General features: G+C 39.1%; 1 protein-coding gene across 7 annotated transcripts in view; it reads left to right on the top strand.

Annotated features, from left to right (window-relative positions):
• Positions 1-20,429, top strand: part of Atrnl1 (attractin like 1) — a 590,535-nt gene that overhangs the window by 22,123 nt on the left and 547,983 nt on the right. For all 7 annotated transcript variants that reach the window (XM_028880975.1, XM_037205779.1, XM_037205772.1 and 4 more), the window contains exons 4-5: positions 2,631-2,759; positions 5,635-5,843. In XM_028880975.1, coding sequence (XP_028736808.1) covers positions 2,631-2,759; positions 5,635-5,843 — 338 coding nt within the window. The remainder of the gene's footprint in view (positions 1-2,630; positions 2,760-5,634; positions 5,844-20,429) is intronic.

Here is a 20,429-nt window from a genome sequence, read left to right as displayed (position 1 = left end):
TGCAGGAGTTTGGAGGTCCTATTCCAAGAACTGGTAGCCAAGTTCTCTGTTAAGTGATGGAGTCAGAAGGAGTCTAGGTAACATAACTCTTGAGTCACTGAAACAGTGACTCCTTATACACTATACTTAAGAAATTAGGTCTTATTCTGTAGGCAAGACATTACTACAATATGAAGATTATTTGTAATTGAGAAGTTTTATTTCTAACATCCTTACTTCCCTCTGATGCTGGACAGATTTGTGCTGGATATTGAATTTTGAAAAAAATTGGATATATTAATAAACTAGGCCTGGAGAGATCTAATCCTGCAGAAAGTAACTGGGGCACCAGCGGTTCACCTTCAACTCAAATTCAGTAGTTGAGATCACTCAGACCCAAGGTGCAGTGTGATTCCTTGGAGGGCCTGACACACAGCAGCTCTCACCGTTCCTGCCTCCTAGTTGTTGGGGCCCTAGTTCAAAGTAAGGGTTACCCTTTTGCTTTCCTAGCTCTGGAAAATCTTTGACACCCCTCCCTAATTATTTAGGCCTTAAAATCTGGGTTTCAACTGTGAAGAGAGAAATGTCCTCCATTCAGCCTGGGCTCATCCCTAAGTGATAGCTCTGTATCAATCTCAGGCAGGTTGTTTTTAGTTTTTTATGTTGTTTACTCTGTGGGTTGTAAACTGTGGATTGGTCCAAATGGTCTGGTGTGTTATATAATAAATGGAAGTCCCTTTTGTAATTTATTGCTTTAAAATATTTATTTCTCGGGCGTTGGTGGCGCACGCCTTTAATCCCAGCACTTGGGAGGCAGAGCCAGGCAGATCTCTGTGAGTTCGAGGCCAGCCTGGGCTACCAAGTGAGCTCCAGGAAAGGCGCAAAGCTACACAGAGAAACCCTGTCTCGAAAAACCAAAAAAAAAAAAAAAAAAAAAAAAAAGGAAAATATTTATTTCTAAGAGAGTTTGTGTGTATATGCTTGTCTGTGGGTATGTGCATGAGAGTGTAGGTGCCCTTGGAGGCCAGTGGAGTCTGATCTCCTTGAACTGGAGTTAGAAGCGGACTTGAGCTGCTTAGTGTGGGTGGTGGGAACCAAACTTGGGTCTTCTGCAAGAGTGACACACATTCTTAACTGCTGGGCCATCTCCAGCACCCTCTTTTATTGCTTTACAACCTTTTATAAATGAGTGAGCACAAATCATTTTTTTCTTCTTTTTAAGAGAGCTTTCAAAGATTAGGTATTGCCTTAGGAATATTATTTTTTTCTTTCTTCAGTGTGCTCATTTTTATTTTGTTGTGTGACTACATACCTCTTAAGGAGATAGGAAGATACAAGTATTCACTCTAGAATGGGCACCAGTGACAGAACAGAGATGGTTTTGTACAAGTTTAGCTTAGTGAATGAATGAGTCTACTAGGGTTAGCTACAGGAACCTGCATGAAAGGCTGCTTACAGGAGTATGGGTGACTTAAAGGCAGTTGTATCATTAAGAACTGTCCCAGAGTGGATGAGTCACAAAAGCTGCATCCTGTGATCTCCCTGTCCAACTTGCAGACAGTTGGACTAGTTCCAGAGTTTCCCAACCTTTTCATTCTGATCTCCTGAGCCTTGTGTTTCAGGGGCTTCCTGAATCTTACAGGCCTCCCCTGTCCTTCCAGGAGGGAGTTTTTGTTTGTTTTTTCCTTTCCTTTCCTTTCCTTTCCTTTCCTTTCCTTTCCTTTCCTTTCCTTTCCTTTCCTTTCCTTTCCTTTCCTTTCCTTCTTCCCTTCCTTCCCTTCCTTCCTCCTTCCCTTCCTTCCCTTCCCTTCCCTTCCCTTCCCTCTTCCCTCTTCCCTCTTCCCTCTTCCCTCTTCCCTCTTCCCTCTTCCCTCTTCCCTCTTCCCTCTTCCCTCTTCCCTCTTCCCTTCCCTTCCCTCTCCCTCTTCCCTCTTCCTCTTCCCTCTTCCTCTTCCCTCTTCCCTCTTCCTCTTCCCTCTTCCTCTTCCTCTTCCTCTTCCTCTTCCCTCTTCCTCTTCCCTCTTCCTCTTCCCTCTTCCTCTTCCTTCCTCTTCCCTCTTCCCTTTCTTCCTCTTTCTTCCTCTTCCTTCCCTTCTCTTCTCTTTCTTTCTTTCCCCTTCTTTCCTTTCCTTCTTCTCTTCTTTCTTCCTTTCTCTCTCTCTCTCTCTCTCTCTCTCTCTCTCTCTCTCTCTCTCTCTCTCTTTCTCTCTTTCTTTTTTAAATAGGAAATAGCTAAAAAACAAACAACAACAACAACAACAAAAACCCAACCCTTCTTCTGGCTCTTACATTCTTTTCTCCCCCTCTTCTCTGGTGGTGCCTAAGCCTCAGAGGGGTGAATAGATGTCAGTCTTTGCCTCCTCAAGACAAGTTACACAACAGATGTAATCATACAACTGCGAGAAGTACACGTGTATGTAAAAACACGAGGAGCAGTAGTGGGAGGAGGAGGGGGAGGAGACTGTGAGGTGGCCTGTGTTAGTTTATTATCAGAAGTAGACCTAATGGGGGAGAAACTGATAAATCTGTTATTTGTTTTTCTGCTAGTTCTTTCTAATGTGTGTGCTTTCTGAACTGGATACTGGTTTTGAGCGTATTTCTGTGCAGAGTCACAGTGGGTACCTATAAATCTCAATTCTGATCTCCTTTAGTGGCTTGATCGTCCCTGAAGTGAGGGGCAACGAGACGGTGCCTGAGGTCGTCACAACATCTGGCTATGCGCTGCTGCACTTTTTTAGCGATGCTGCATATAACCTAACTGGCTTCAACATTTTCTACTCGTAAGTATTTGTTCAGGTTCATCTAGTAAAACGGTCCTAACTTACATATGAATGTCCTATATACCAGGAACACGTTGGTGTATTAAGTTTTAACTTATACAGGATCTTTTTCTAAGTGATGTAAAGTATTAGCAATATACCACAGATTGCCCTCTAAGTCTGAGTTATGATAATTTTCAAGTCTGGAGGATCTTACAGTAGCAAATTGTGTGGTTGAAAAGCTAATTACAAAATTTAAAATTGTTTGGTTAAGTAAATACTTAAGTAAAATAGTACTAGAGTTGTTTTACATGTGTAGCAAGGCGTACGTGGTATTTCGGGGAGCCCTGAGCTTCTGTTTTGCGTTTGAAGAGGCCTGTAGGAATTAAGGTCTGGTAGTCCTTCTGTTCTAGAGATACCTAGGTGCTGTAGCTACATTATGGGATTTAACCTCCTTTATAACAGTTTCACCATGAGGGTGATTGATTTTCTCATGTTACACATGAAGAAATTGAGGCATACGAGATAAACTAGATGGCTGTACTTCTCTTTCTTCTGAAATAATAAAAACAATATGCATTGAAAATCTGTCATGTGTCTGACACTGTGTACAGAGCTTCCTACCTGTGGGATGCTTTGAGGAAGGTCACTAAGACTCTTTAAAGGCTGGTGGAATCCAACAGTCCATCTGAGCTCAGGACTTTCTGGTTAGGACACCTATACTTACTTTTATTGCTTGTCTTAGATCTGTTTAAACTGTTCATACAGTCTTCATTTTGATAGGCCTCGAGAAGCTTATCCATTCTTCCGGATTTCCAATTTATTGGAATATAGGTTTTTAAATGTGCTTCTGTGATCTCCTGGGCAACATTGGCATCTATTGTACTATTTTTCCTCTTCATTTCTGATTTTATTAATTTGGGTCTTCTCTCTTTCTTTGTTTAGTTTGGTTAAGGGTTTGTCAATCTTATCTCTTTTTGTGGAACCCATTTCTTCCTTGATACTTAATTATTTTTTTCCCATTTACTGATTTTGGTTTTGTTTTGTTCTGTTTTTTTTTTTTTTTTTTTTTTTTTTTTTGAGTCAGGGTTTCTCTGTGTAGTTTTGGTGCCTTTCCTGGATCTCGCTCTGTAGACCAGGCTGGCCTCGAACTCACAGAGATCCGCCTGCCTCTGCCTCCCGAGTGCTGGGATTCAAGGCGTGCGCCACCACTGCCTGGCTTGTTTCCATGAGTAATTTTTTTTTTTTAAATTTGAGATTCCTACAATTTTACTAATGATGGTTATAACAATTAATTTGTCTCTTGATAACTGCTTTCATTTTAATGCATAGGTTCTGGTATATTGAGTTTTCATTTTGATTTGATTGTAGGAATTTTAAAAATCATTCTGGAATATGTTTTTCAGTCTATGAATTTATATATTTTCTTAGTCTCCTATTGATTTCTATTTATCCCATTGTCATCAAAGAGAGTACAAGAAATTGTTGCAATTTGCTGGTTTAGTTAAGGCTTGCCTGTGTCCTAAAATGTGTTCCATTTTAGAGAAAGTTCATGGGGCTGCTGAGAAGGATGTGTAGACGGCATGTCTGGGTTAGAATGCCATACAGATGTCTGTTCAGTTCTTTAAGTCTGACAGGGTTTGTTGAGTGTTTGGTCTGGGTGACCTGTCTGTGAGTGTGGGGTGCTGATGCCGTCTGCTGTCATGTTGAGGTCAGTCTGTCTTGGCGTCCACAGTATTTGTCTTCTGAAATCAGCTTTGCCTCCTGATGAATGACTGTCCTGTAGTCTCTCTCGCTCCTGCTAGTTTCCGGAGCATTGTCAGGTGTCAGCACTGCTCACACGTCAGTTGGCGGGATCGCGGTAAACTGCTTCCCTAGTGCTGGCTTGGCGGCCGCAGTTGTTTTAGGTATCTGTCTGTGTGCCACATGCTTGCTCAGTGCCTGTGGGGGCCAGAAGATGTTGGAGTGACAGAGAGTCGTGAGCCGCCATGTAGGCGCTGGAATTGGACCTCAGTTTCTGGGAAGAATAGCCGTTGCTCTTAACCATGAACCATCTCTCTAGCCTCTTTGCATATTTATGTTCATTAAAACCCTTTTATATCCACAGGTCAGGGGTGAAGGAGTGAGAGTCTCTCAGGTGATTTTAGAGGAATGGTCACAAAATAACTTGACAGTTTTTTCTTTTCTTCATGAAGATAGAAATTGCTCACCAGAAAAAATTTCACCGGGAAGAAGTATTTAAATACCTTCAATCAGCAATTTATTATGGGATTTCTTTATATGATAATGTATCCAAATATGCACACAAGGGGAAGTGAATACAGTCAGTTAAAGGGCATTAAAAGAAAATGTGATCAACATGCCTTTTTTGGATGTATAGGTGGTAGTATGTGTCTTAAGGTTAGAGCCATGTCATGTCTTGGTTCTCTTAAGTTTCAGGAGTTCATAAACTTCTCTTTTATTAAAATATACATCCAAAATATTTATTTAAGGCTTTATAAACATCATGCTTGGGACTGCACAGACGCTTCAGAAGCTGAACGTGTAGTCCGCGGACACTGTGGGCTAAAATACATTGTTCGATGAACTAAGAGTGACTGCGGACAGGTAACTACTGGGATGAGGAGTGACAGGGAGGCTGTGGAATGACGTACATAACTGCAGTGCCAGCCCCTGGGAGGCCAGGCAGGAGACCAGCCCGACCACACACTGACACCCTGTCTCTAAAAATGGGGTACAGAACAAAGAACAATGAATGCCACATTGTGAAATTGTGTTAATAAACACAACAAAAATATGAAAATTAAAGTCTACAAAAATCACTCAAAATCCATTTTTGATTTTCTTGAATTTGAATATATGAATGATATTTGAGCATGTGAATTATGTTTTACAGAATCAATTCTTGTCCTAACAATTGTTCTGGTCATGGAAAGTGTACAACTAGTGTCTCTGTTGCAAGTCAAGTGTATTGTGAATGTGATAAATACTGGAAAGGGGAAGCATGTGATATTCCGTACTGTAAAGCCAATTGTGGCAGTCCAGATCACGGCTACTGTGACCTAACAGGAGAAAAACTCTGTGTCTGCAATGATAGTTGGCAAGGTAAGCATGCGGGGTATGGAACGGCTTTGAAAGTCCTACATTGGTTTGTTGTGCTTTGCGCACCCAAGTGCCATTTCTTTTGTGTGTTTAGATTAACAGTTAATGTCCTAGTAATCTGCATGTTCACAAATAGATGTAAGAAGTCTTTCTCTGTCCTGCCAGCCAGCTCCCAAGTAATGACGTAGAGACAGTAATTGTGAAAGTTCGGCTTGTTAGTGTGGGCTTGTCCCACTAGCTCTTACAACTTAAATGAACTCATATTTTTATTAAGCTACATTCTGTGTGGCTTTTACCTCTCTCCCATTCTGTGTGCCCGACTTGTTCCACGTCTCCATGGCCGCTCTGCCTCTCTTCTTCTCAGAATTCTCTCTCTGCCTGGAAGTCCCACCTATACCTCTTGCCTAGCTATTGGCCATTTAGCTCTTTATTAAACCAATCAGAAGGTGCCTTGACAAAGACACCTCTTTGGCGTATAAAAAGATTATTCCACAACAAATAGAATTGGTAAAGATGTGTCTACATCCTGTTTTAGGGGTTAACTCAAGTTATGTGTTAAGCTTAAAATTGTAGGTATAGGGTCATTATGATCTTCTATAATTTTGTTGTTGATTCTCCAGAGATTAGATGACTTCACCGGATTTAATATGTGGTTTATTCATATTCACGTCATAATGGGTAAACATACTGTGTTGCAAAAATAAATGCTGGCTCACAGGTATAGGATCATTTTAAATGTATTTCTTAGGAAAGACTGACCTCTTGTGGCTATTTTAAAAAGAACATAGACTATTTCAGTAAGTGAACGTTTATTTAGCTACCAGCTGTAAAAGTTAGATTCCCAGTAAAGAATTCTAAAATCTTCTGTTTGCCATTAAAGATTAGCTTTAAATCCCAATGAAGAGTTTTGGGTTTCATAAGCATCTGGGTGTATAGTCATATATTTCTTGTTGTGGAGTTAAACTAAGGGATGAGTGTAGTTACCAGCTATCATCTGACCAGGTCTACTTTGCCGATTCCATTTTCAGAGAAGCTTCTTTGTGCTGATATATGACTCTTTGGGATATATGACTCTTTGGCAGAGGGAACTTTGAACCCCACATTACATGACTCAGGTACACTGAGCATGTGTTCCTACAGTCCAGGGTGGCATGACAACAGTGGTTCTCTCTGACCTAAGAACCCACATACACTGTTTACCAGTGACTTCTCGGAACAAGGATTTTATTGTTTATCTGTTACTTATGGTTATAGCAGGTGCAAATTTTCAAGTGCTCATTAGTGATAGGACTGTATTTTTAAGTGGTTAATCATTTCCAAATTTTGTGTCCTCAGAATTTGCTTTGATGCTTTTTCCCACTTAAATTTTGGAACTAAAATATTTTCATTTCCTATAGTAATTATTGTATATAGACAGTAGTTTAAATAAAGCCAAATAAATTAAAATATGGCTTACATACAGTGTTTACCAAACCGAGTTTTAACTGTTGTATCATTTTAATGGTCTTGAAAACAAAAGAAGACTGTATCTGTGTAACATTACCTATAAACATTGGTCCCTTTTTGTTCTTTACTTGATTATTTCCTCTTTGGAGTGCTTTATTTTCTGAGGGTGGTATAGACATGATTCAAAATAGTACTTATTCTAGTTTTTTTTTGTTATTAATAGTGCTTTTATAGTCTATTCTTAGTGGTAGTTCCTGCAATCACTCAGTAAACTTCCAGAATGGGGTATGTCTCAGCACATGGAAAAGGAGAAGCCAGTGCTGTCTGTGACTGCTCTGAAACAGTGGTCACATGACCAGTCCAAGTGTACACACATTAGCAGTGAGCATCACTGTCTAGAACAGTGTTTCTCAACCTTCCTAATGCTACGACCCTTTAATACAGTTCCTCATGTTGTGATTCCCGACCATAAAATTATTTTCATTGCTACTCCATAACTGTAAGTGTGCTACTGTTATGAATTGTAATAGAAATGTCTGTGTTTTCCAGTGGTCTTTGGGGGTTGTGACCCACTGGCTGAGCACCAGTGCTCTGGGTGCTGAGGTTTTATTAGGAGAACACAGAGGAATAGCCTGGTTTAACTGAAGTCTTGCGTCCCATTCCCAGCATTCTGTTGTCTCTCTTGGACTCCACACTTCAGTATTCTGTGTTGCATGGGGAGACTTCTGCTCGACCACCAGCATTTTCTCTTCTGAACTAGGTCTTCTCATTCTTTAATCATCACTGTCATCTTTTATTGTTAGAGATGTTTTCCAATCACAGAGGAGTGTGTTTGAAGCATAGAAGGCACCATTAAAGGGCTCATTTCCCTTTTCTTGTAGAAAGCACTTTAAGGAACCAATGGCTGAAATGGGCAAGAATTTAGAAATGCCTAGTGTGGCTTTTTGAAAAGTAAATAATTTTACCATAATAAATATTAGACAAAGAATAATGTAACATGAAATTGATTACAAAATGTTTAGACATTTCTATGGACTCATCTACTTCTGTGACATAAAAAACATTTAATTTTGGGGTATAGCTTTATGTTCATAGCAAAACTGAGCAAAAGATACAGAAACTCTGCCCATATATTGGCATAGCTCCCCTTATTAACAACATCTGCCAGAATGGCACATCTGTTACAACTCGAGAACTTACATCATAAATCATTTTTACCCAGAGTCATAGTTTACATTAGGGTTCTTGGTAAAATAACCATTTCTATGTGTTGGTTAAAGGAGCCATGACATCCATCATCATCCTTACAATACCACACAGAGTAGATTCTCTAACTGAAAAATCTCCCTTCACCGTTCCCTTCCTTAACTGTTGGCAGCTAGTGATTTTTTTCCTGGCTCCATAGTTTTGCCCTCTTCTGTATACAATGTTTATATGGCATTATGGGGTATATTCTGAGAAGTGTACCGTTACATAATTTTGTAGCATACAAATTAAGATGGGTGTGCTCTCCCTAGGTGCTACAATCTTCGATACTGTGGTTGTATGTGTATGGACTTTTGTTGGTGGAAACACTGTTTGATACATGGCTGAGGCAGACATCATAAAGCCTGTAGGTTTTAATGAGTAGCTTCTTTTAATTGGCAATATGTGTTTACGTTTTCTTCCATGTATTTTAATGACTTACAACTAATTTCTTTTTACTTTACCTGTTGATTGATTAGGACCTCTTAGTTGCTTCTGATATTTTTCATATAATCTAATTTGTTTATTATTTATTTTTTGAGACAGGATCTCACACTGTAGCTCAGGCTGGCCTGGAACTAACTCATCATGTAGTCCAGGCTGGGCTCAAACTTGGATTAATCCAATCACAGACCTTTGATTGCATAGATTTTTTAAAATACTGTCACATCAGAAAAAAGGTATTTTGGAAAACATTTATTTATCTCTTTATAAAAAGTGTATAAAAAGCCGGGCATGGTGGCGCACGCCTTTAATCCCAGCACTCGGGAGGCAGAGGCAGGCGGATCTCTGTGAGTTCGAGGCCAGCCTGGTCTCCAAAGCGAGTTCCAGGAAAGGCGCAAAGCTACACAGAGAAACCCTGTCTCGAAAAACCAAAAAAAAAAAAAAAAAAAAAAAAAGTGTATAAAGAAAATATTTTTTGAAATAAAGAAAAATCAAAACATAACAAGTTCGCTCTATGTTCGAATGTATAGAATAGTACATTTCAGGGTGCCCGCCCTTCAAGTGTGGTACACATGCCTTCTTAGGAGCTCCCGTAATCAGAGTGGCTCTCAGCGGCTTTCTTTAATGTTCTGTTGAGAGCAACATGAGTAGTTGAGACTCAGCTGTGCAGAAGGGACAGTTGTTGGACTCTGTGCAAGAGTTCAGGATCTTTCTAGCATGGATTAGTTCCTTTTATAAACAGAGCTCACTGAGTTTTAGACCCGCACATTGCCTGACAGCCACATACCGTACTTCCTGTTTCCTCCTACAGCCAGTGTAGACACGACGGTCAGTGGGTGTGCCAGGAAACACTGTGTGCACACACCTGCTCACTCTGACATTTCCCTGGCAAATGCCAACAGCTATAGTGACCAAAGCACCCACCACCACTCAGCAGTTCTGGAGGTTGGGTGTCTTAGATCAGAAGTGAAAAACACAGGTTCTGGGGAGGGCCATTTTCCTGGCCTACAGATGATTGTCTTCTTGCTGATTTTCCCTGTGGCAGAGCTAGAGCAAGAACATGTGAGTGTGTGCCTTGACCACACTTTCTCATCCCTCACATTGGGGGTCAGGGATTCCCTCCAGGAATTTTGATGAACACAACAAACATTCTGTCTGTAACATGACAATTCTTAGTGGTGATAATTCTTACCGTCACTTCAGTTTATGAAGAAATTCTTCCCTGCTCACAGTTAGGGTTATTCTGGGTAAGTCAACTAGCTCATCTAGTTATCCATTTCACTTTATTTATAAAGATGCATTTACATTTGGCCGGTTCCTGGGATGACAAAACTGTATCAAATGATTAGGAATGCATTCATAGTATTCTCTGTGTGCACGCGTTCATGTGGGTGTGTGCATGACCATGTGTGGAGGGAGAGGCTAACACTGAGTGCCTTCAAGATTGCTGTTTGTTTTTTAAAATGGGCTAGAGGAGATCACTTACTGGAGCTCATCAGTTGGACTAGACTGGGAACTCCAGGGGTCTGCCTGTCCCTTTCCCCCAGTGCTGGCGTTATTACAGATGTGTGCCATCACAGTCAGCTTTTGGGCGGATGCTGGTAATCTTACCTCACGTCTCGTGCTGGCACAGCAGGCCCTGTAACAACTGAGCTGTCTCCCCGCCCTGAAATAGTGTTCTCCAGGACTAATACTGGTGACATTTCCTTTTTAGTAAGTAGACATTTGGTAATAGCTCTTGATTTAATAATCTAAATTTGTAACCAAGTTTAATGCATTTTATTAACCTATAAAATTTGCATTTGTGAAAAATACTTGAAGATTGGATGCAGTGTTTAGGTATTCTGGGAACATTATACCAGGCTAATCAAATGGGCAGTTTAGTTTTTTGTACCTAGAATAAATATTAACCGGTATGCTTTCTTTTCAATTTCATTATTTTAAATGTCTGTGTATATAATCTTGATGGCTATAATTATCCATAAGTAAGTCTTTAAAATGTTAGTTATTCTTTTCTATGTAGATGTATCTTGATAATACCAATGATTTTCAAGATGAGTGCTGCAGGGCTATGCTGTGGGATGTTCTGTATGTCCTGTGGGAGCCCGTTCTCGGGTTCCTCGTGGCTTTACCCAGCAGGTCAACATAGAGGATGATTAGGACCATGGGCCTGAGTGCAGGCGTCTGAGATGGTCTGCACTTGGCTGTGCTGGGGGATGGTCTGTATGTCAAGTTGCTCTGATTGGTCAATAAATAAAACCTGATTGACTGTGGCTAGGCAGGAAGTATAGGCAGGACTAACAGAGAGGAGAAAAGAAAGAACAGGAAGGCAGAAGGAGTCACAGCCAGCCACCAGAACAAGCTGCATGTGAAGATGCCTGGTAAGCCACGAGCCACGTGACAAAGCATAGATTTATAGAAATGGGTTCATTTAAGCTATAAGAATGGTTAACAAGAAGCCTGCCACGGCCATACAGTTTGTAACCAATATAAGTCTGTGTGTTTACTTGGTTGGGTCTGAGCAGCTGTGGGACTGGCGGGTGACAAAGATTGGTCCTGACTTTGGCAAGGCAGGAAAACTCTAGCTACAGGGCTACATGAAGAGATGTGTAGAAGTAACCATCTTATTAAATAAGAAACACAGAGCCAATGTAAAGATAAAAGACCAAGAGGTCAGAGCTAAGAGCCTTACCATTCCTGCTTCAGCGATCCTCTTCAGCCAAGAGACCTACTTCCTGTGTGTTTGTCTTTATATAGACTTTCTGTTCTGCCTTCTCATTGGTTGTAAACCCAACCACATGACCGCCTCGTCACTGCCTGTGTGTACAGACCTCCAGGTCTTCTATGGTTGGTATTGAGATTAAAGGTGTGTGTCTCCATACTGGCTGTATCCTTGACCACACAGAGATCTACCTAGCTCTGCCTACCAAGTGCTGGGATTAAAGGCGTGCACCATGAACGCCCAGCTCTGCTATGGCTTGATATTAGTTCTGACCCCCGTAATAAATAATAAAACTTTATTAACGTACAAATAAAATCACATTTCAGTACAAATAAAATATCACCATATTTCCCCTTTTCTATTTTAATAAAAAGAAAAAAGGAAAAAGGTTATAACTAACATAAGAAAAACTATATACAAAAGTACAATAACTATATACAATATATACAAGTAATAAATACCTAAACAATGTCTAGTCCATTTGTATTTGACAAATTCAGAGAAAATAATTCCATTATCTATCCTATTTTGGTAAGTCCAAAATGTACCTAATTCACTTTCTATCCTAACTAATCTTCAACTATAACTAATTAATCTTCAACTATAACTAACTAATCTTCAACTCCCTCATGACCTAAGAAGGAAATAATATTATCTAACAAAAATAAAAACAAAGTGCATGCAAGCAACTTCCAAAAAATTTGTGAGTTGACAGAAACAGCCAGCTGCCTGGACAGTCACCTGAGGTTTCTCTGCAGTGTTGGGGCATCATCTTCAGCCTATAGGCTTAGTGTATCTGACAGACTCATTTGTGAAGTAGGATGTACACAAGGTCAACAGTTCAACCTCACATTGGGTGAGAGCAGTCCATGTACCAGAAACACCTGAATTCCACTAGTGTCCTGTCATGATTCAGGATTTTATTGTTGATGTTTTTTGAATTCAGCTGTCCATTCTTCTTGGCTGTGTGTGTGTGGCTTCATCTCAGCATCCCCTTCTTCTCCATATCCTTCTATTAAATGTCAGTCTACTTTTGAGAGGTGTGAGTTTATTTACTCTTCAAGAATAACTGTTTCAGCTGTCGTTCCACTGCACATCAGAAGCCATCAGCCCACTGCCTGTTCAGCTGCCTTCGAAGAAAAGGGCACTGTACCTTTTCCAGATTGCAAAGGCCACTTCAGGGATGGTGCCATATTGTCCTGGCTTCAAAAGATGCCTTTTGATAAAGCCATATCCACACTTGTTTTGGCAAGAATCAGTAGTCCTTTGTTTTGTGTTCTGTCTGTCCATTTTGTCCTGTTGATTCGAGGATACTTTGTTGTCCAGTGACTAACTTTTGCAACAATGAAAGTTGACTCAATATGCAGTTTCTTCAATGCCCATATTCTCTCTGAAGTAGATTGGTACTGCTAGGAGCTGACATGTCTCATAGTCATAACAAAAAGAAAAATTTTTTAAGTTATTAAAACATTTTAAATGCCATATTCTGTAGATCTCTGAAGGGTTTGAAGATGACCTGTCTATCTAAAATATATCTGCTCAGTCTTGAAAACATACCTAATATGACTACAAGTTCTATTGTAATGTCTAACTACTAACTTTCATTTCTTTTTATCCTAATAGTTGGTAATAATAACATTCAAGGAACAGAAAAATTACATTATTTGTTAAATGAATGCTATAAGTACAATTAGAAATATACATATAGCATTTTTTGACAATGTCAATTTCAATATATATAATTTGTATATAATATAAAACAATACAATCCAATGTAAAGTATTTAAAACTAGTGTTTGCCTTTTTCTTTTCCCTTTTTTTTTTAAAACAAGAACCTTAAATCTAATCTCCTTTGCTCAGCCCTTTTCCTTACCCTTGACAACAACTTGTAACCAACCCACATAAATAATGAACATTATCCCAGACCCAAAACCCATTAAAAGACCAAAAAAACCACTCATCCCACACCACCTCTTTGGGAATGTGGGCGTCGTATTCTTAAAATTGCTTTCTGCTGGGTATGGGTGAAGGTATCTTTATTTTAGAAAAATTTTAGGTTAATTGTCAAATTCTAGGAAAGGTAACTATATCCTTTGTTATCCAGTCTGTGTATAATGCCAAAGTTCAGGGTTTATCTCAAGTCCTTATTCAAGTAGTCTTTGAGACTGGATCATCTCAGCTAGCCCTCTCAAAATTGCTCTGAGCACTTTGTAGTTCAAAGCTGATTTGTAGATGATGTTTGTCAGCTTAGTGATATTATTATTGTCCACGTGGAATTGTTGTTGTTGTGGGGCCCCATCTTCTTCCTGGAGACTTCAGTTGATGTTAGGCCTGTCTGTGATATCCTGCAGAAAACTGATAAGAGACTCGAACACAAAGACATATATATGCAGCTATTTGAAGCCTTTTTTCTAGAATAGTTAGTACTCTATATGACCATTCATATCTTAAAGTTTAAAATGTATATCTATCTATCTATCTATCTATCTATCTATCTATCTATCTATCTATCTATCTATCTACCTATCAGTCTTGTAAATTTTGATATAAAATTTCTACTTTAAGAAAAGTTTAAAGAATCAGAATAGAATCAAAGAGTTGAGATTAGTAATAGAATAGTCCCTTAATTAATTTGGTTTTTCTACTGTCCCATGGAAGAAGATGGCTCTTCTGACATGATACAGGGAGTTTGCATTTTCCTTTTAACAACATGCTTGAGTTTAAAGAAGAAGAGTGCCATTCTCCAACTCCAAAGTCAGCTTTAATTAATTAATTGGGACTATTAGAAGACCAATAGTGTTAAATCTTTAGAGAAGAGCAGAAACAAACATTTAGTAGGACTTACAAATTTTTTTTAGATGATATACCTATATGCCATTTCACTCTGTTTCCTGGGGTAGATGATTTGTCCTTTTTCTTCAGTTGTCTCATTTGTCCAGTGTTCTTCAGATTCCTTAACCTTCATTCTCCTAAAAGACAAAAACAAAAACCTTTCCCCAAGACTAATTTTGGGATACTCCTTTTTGGCAAGTTATTATATGATTAAATGAAAAGGCATGTGTTACTGGTATAAGTTAGTTTAAATTGGACGTTCATGCTGGTTGCTGAACTATCACCTCCTCTAATTAAGAGGTCTCTCTTGTTCAAATCGAACCTTTATCAATTTTGATGGTACTCACAGCTTATCTTCTCCTGTAGAAACAAAAGCAAAACCTCGTCCCCAACATAACACATATCCTGGTTTCCATTCAGAGGTCAGCACATTTTTAAAGTATATAGGCTGATTTAATTCTGTAGTCTTTTCTATTATCCAGTGTCTCTCCGCAGCTGTTGTTCCTTTCTCATTGGCATTAAGAAAATTCAAAGTTAATAGAGCATTATGCAGTCTATTTCTGGGGGTTTTTGTTACCCCTTTTGTTTATTTAGCATATCCTTTAGCATTCTGTTTGATTTTTCTATAACTGCTTGACCTGTAGGATTATGTGGTATGCCTATAATATGCTTTATATTGTAATAAGCAAAAAACTGTTTCATTTTAAAAGAGACATATGATGGAGTATTGTCAGTTTTGATTTGTGCAGGTATACCCATGATGGCCATAACTTCTAGCAAATGAGGGATTACAGAATCAGCTTTTTCAGAACTCAAAGCAGTTGCCCATTGAAATCCTAAAATAAGTATCAATGGTATGGTGTACATAATTCAATTTTCCAAATTCTGCAAAGTGAAACACGTCCATCTGCCAGATTTCATTCCTCTAAGTACCCTTTGGGTTACATCCTGCTGGTAATGGCGTTTGATTGTAGAAGGAACAAGTAGGACATTTCTTTACTATTTCTTTGGCTTGTTGCCAGGTTATGGAAAAATCCTTTTTTAAACCTTTACTATTGACATGATGTTTTTTATGAAATTCTGAGGCCTCCAGCACATTTCCTATTAATAATTTATCAATCTCATCATTCCCTTGTGCTAGAGGGCCTGGCAGACCAGAATGGGATCGAATATGAGTTACATATAAAGGATGACTTCTTTTCCTGATTATATCTTGTAATTGAATAAATAGTGAAGTTAATTCTGAACCATCAGGGATAAATTCTGCAGTCTCAATATGTAATACCACTCTTTCAGCATACTGAGAGTCAGTAACTATGTTGAGAGGTTCTGAAAAATCCATTAATACCAACAGAATAACATACAGTTCTGATCTTTTAACTGAATTATAAGGACTTTGAACCACTTTACTTAAATTTTCTGATTTGTAACCTGCCTTTCCTTGTTTGTTGGCATCTGTATAAAATGTACAAACTCCAGATATGGGTTTTCGTACAATTCGAGGCAAGATCCAAGCAGCTCTCTTTATAAGATCAATTCTATCGCTTTTGGGATATTTGCTGTTAATTTCTCCCAAAAAATTACTGCAAGCTCTTTGCCAAGGTTCACTTTCTGTCCATAATTTTTCAATGTTCTCCTTAGTTAAAGGCACAACAATTTCTGCTGGGTCTATTCCTGCTAATTGACGAAGTCTCAATTTTCCTTTCAAAATCAAGTCAGAGAATTTTTTCCACATAAGTTTTTAATTTTTTATTTGGTTTATTTGGTAAAAATATCCATTCCAATATAATACCTTCCCTCTGCATTAATATTCCTGTAGGAGAATGCCTAGAAGGTAAAATAACCAAAATGCAATCTAGCTTTGGATCAATACAGATCCACATGCCCTTCATGTACTTTCTTTTCTACCAAGGCCAATTCTTTCTCAGCTTCAGGTGATAATTCTCTTGGACTATTTAAGTCCTTGTCACCTTCTAAGGTTTTGAACAAATTATTCAGTTCATCATTTTTTACCCCAAAATAGTTCGTAGATGAGAAATGTCTCCAAATAATCTTTGAAAGTCATTAAGAGTGTGTAGTCTATCTCTCCTATTTTGCACCTTTTGGGGTCTAATTTTTTGTAGCTCTATTTTATATCCTAAATAATTAATAGAATCTCCTTTTTGTATCTTTTCAGGAGCAATTTGTAATCCCCAGCAAGGCAAAATTTTCTTTACTTCTTCAAACATTCTTTCTAAAGTATCTGCATTTGAGTCAGCTACTAAAATATCATCTATATAATGATAAATTATTGATTTAGGAAATTTTTACGTATCACTTCCAACGGCTGTTGTACAAAATATTGGCACAGAGTTGGGCTATTCAACATTCCCTGTGGGAGGACCTTCCATTGAAATCTTTTAACCGGTTGAGAATTATTATAAGTAGGCACTGTGAAAGCAAATCTTTCTCTGTCTTTTTCTTGTAAGGGTATTGAAAAGAAACAGTCTTGCCGGGCGGTGGTGGCGCACGCCTTTAATCCCAGCACTCGGGAGGCAGAGGCAGGCGGATCTCTGTGAGTTCAAGGCCAGCCTGGGCTACCAAGTGAGCTCCAGGAAAGGCACAAAGCTACACAGAGAAACCCTGTCTCGAAAAACCAAAAAAAAAAAAAAAAAAAAAAAGAAACAGTCTTTTAAATCAATAACTATGAGAGGCCATCTTTTGGTAACAGAGTAGGCAAAGGAATTCCAGATTGTAGAGAGCCCATTGGCTGAATTACTTTGTTAATTGCTCTAAGGTCTGTTACCATTCTCCATTTACCAGATTTCTTTTTAATAACAAATACAGGAGAATTCCAAGGGCTGGTTGATTCTTCAATATGCTGAGCATTTAACTGTTCTTCTACCAGCTCTTCTAAAGCCTGGAGTTTCTCTGTTGTTAAAGGCCATTGCTGAATCCATACAGGCTTGTCTGTTAACCATTTTGAAGGTAGAGCTGTTGGTGTCTTTGGAAGGTTATCAGCTGTTGTGCCCTGTTCTTGTATAATATGGATGGCTGGTGACCACTCCTTAGAATAATATCTTCTAATTTTTCTCTCAGAAACATGTGCTAGTTTATGATTTGTTTCTGAGATTGAAGGGATGTTAATCTGAGTATTCCATTGTTGCAACAAGTCTCGACCCCACAGGTTCATAGCTATGTTAGCCACATATGGTTTTAATTTTCCTCTCTGTCCTTCTGGACCTATACATTCGAGCCATCTTGCACTCTGTTTCACTCGAGATAATGTCCCAATTCCTAACAGTTGAACGTTTACCTCCTGAAGAGGCCAAGTTGGATGCCAAAATTCTGGTGCAATTATGGTAACGTCCGCACCTGTGTCTACCAGACCAGACAACAAAACACTATTTATTTTTATTGTTAATTTTGGTCTTTGTTCATTAATAGAAGTTTGCCAAAAATTTTTCTTTATGTTATCTCCTGAATTTTCTATTCTCTCTCTTTCATCATCCTGACCAGCATGATTTATTCCAATAGGCATTTGGTTATTTAATCGCTCTGAGTAGGGGTTTCCTCTACAACTGCAGCAAAGGTTTGAACTGGATTTGCTATGGGGGTTTGCATGAGGCCCCTCTGGAAGTTCCCAAAGATCAAGGCAAAGGATTACCTTGCCTGTCCCTTGTTGATCTACATTAGTTGTTCCAGTGTTTTCCCTTACCACACCTTCTGCATACTCCAGAAGGAAGGGGCATTCTGTTGCCATTGTTCCTTGAAGAAACATTGTTTCTAGGAATGACCTGTTTACAGTCCCTTTTCAAATGTCCTTGCTTTCCACATCCAAAACATCTAACATTCCTCAGACCTTTTGAAATTGCTTCTCCTACCCACGTATAATCATGGTCATGAGCCTCAACATTAACTGTGTCTCTAATCCAATCTTCCAAAGGTTCAGATCTTGCCTTTAATGGCCTGATTACTCTTTTGCATGTTACATTCACATTCTCAAAGGCCAAAGATTCAATTATTATCTGACTAGCTTCTGAATCCGGGACCATTCTCTTTACTGCTGAAGCCAGTCTTTGTAAAAAAATCTGTGAAAGATTCTTTTGGGCCTTGTATAACCTTTGTAAATGACTCAGTTTTTTCCCCTGGTTCCTCAACTCTGTCCCATGCATTCAAGGCTGCTGTTCGACATAGAATTAGGGTTTGAACATCATATAAACATTGTGTTTGTACCGAAGCATATTGGACTTCTCCAATAAGCTGATCCTGGCAGATTTGTCTTCCTTTATCCCTCCATTGTTTTTCTATGTTTTTAGACTCATCCCTAAACCACATTTTCCACTGAAAACTTTGACTGAGTTCCATAACAGCCTGTGCCAGCTCCTGCCATTCCTGTGGTATAATCCTATTATATGTTGACCAAGAGTTTAACATTTGCTTTACTTATGAGGATTGCATGTCATAAGATACTGTTGCCTCCTTAAACCTTCGTAAATCTAACATTTCAATTGGAGCCCAAATATTTTGTGTAGTCATTTCATTAGGCAACTGCTTTACAGTTACCAGATAAATTAAGGGTGACTGCGTGAAAACAGGCTTTCTTTCTGTAACCATATGATCCAATCTTGAAACAACTTCACTGTTAATTTCTTCTGTCTGAATTTGAATTTCTCTATAATTCATTTTCACAGGTTTAACAGGTTTTTCTAGAACTGTTATCCTGGCACTTAAATTGGCTATCTTTTAAAATACTAAAATCAGGATAAGAAAAGTAATAAACTGCATAATTCAATCAACATCAATCTTCTCATATAGTTGTTCCATTGTCAGACTGCATACAATTTCAAACAAAGCCCAATTTTCTTCCAATGTACACATAAAACCCATTTTTTTTTTTTTTTACCGTGGAAAAAATTTTCTCTTTTAAATAGTTTAATTTAAAATATCTGATATGTTAATTGACTTACCAAGTCTGCAAACCTAGTGTCCGAGGTGTGAGGAGAGAGAGAGAGAGAGAGAGAGAGAGAGAGAGAGAGAGAGAGAGAGAGAGCGAGAAAGCCGCGTAGCCACAAGTTCTGGCTAAGAGCTTAAATCAGCCACGTGTTCCCACTTGAGCCGAGTCAAGCCTGGGCTCTGGCTTCCTTAAGGTCCGACCACATGTGTTGGCTTTACATGCAGGGGCCCTGTTCAGCAGGGCAGGTCTGAGTTGTTTGTAGCACTGGCTTTAACCAAGTAGCTCCAACTGCAGCTAACAGCTTGGAGCTACGGTCAGTCCGGCCTGAGACCAAGGTGACCTGGGCCCGAGCTAGGGAACCGGACCTGCTGCCAAGCCAAGTGGTTTTTAATGGATTCTTGTCACGTTGGGCGCCAAATGTAGAAGAAACCGTCTTACTAAATAAGAACACAGAGCCAATATAAAGATAAAAGCCCAAGAGTTCAGAGCTAAGAGCCTTACCCTTCACTGTTGCAGCGATCCTCTTCAGCCAAGAGAGACCTACTTCCTGTGTGTTTGTCTTTATATAGACTTTCTGTTCTGCCTTCTCATTGGTTGTAAACCCAACCACATGACTGCCTTGTCACTGCCTGTCTGTACAGACCTCCAGGTCTTCTATGGTTGGTATTGAGATTAAAGGCATGTGTCTCCAATGCTGGCTGTATCCTTGACCACACAAAGATCTACCTAGCTCTTCTACCAAGTGCTGGGATAAAAGGCATGCTCCACGAACGCCCAGCTCTGCTATGGCTTGCTATTAGCTCTGACCCCCAGGCAACTTTATTTATTAACATACAAATCAAATCCCATTTCAGTACAAATAAAATATCAACATAGAGATGGATGCAGAAGTGACCCTTCCTTTTCTGCTCCAACCATAGTGTTTCACTTTGGAGTAGTTTCTGTATTGGGATTCCATGCACAA

This window comes from Peromyscus leucopus, chromosome 1 (assembly GCF_004664715.2).
Source record: "Peromyscus leucopus breed LL Stock chromosome 1, UCI_PerLeu_2.1, whole genome shotgun sequence".
NCBI lineage: Eukaryota > Metazoa > Chordata > Mammalia > Rodentia > Cricetidae > Peromyscus > Peromyscus leucopus.
The sequence above is the reverse complement of the archived record's forward strand: the minus strand, read 5'-3'. Positions and strand labels throughout refer to the sequence as shown.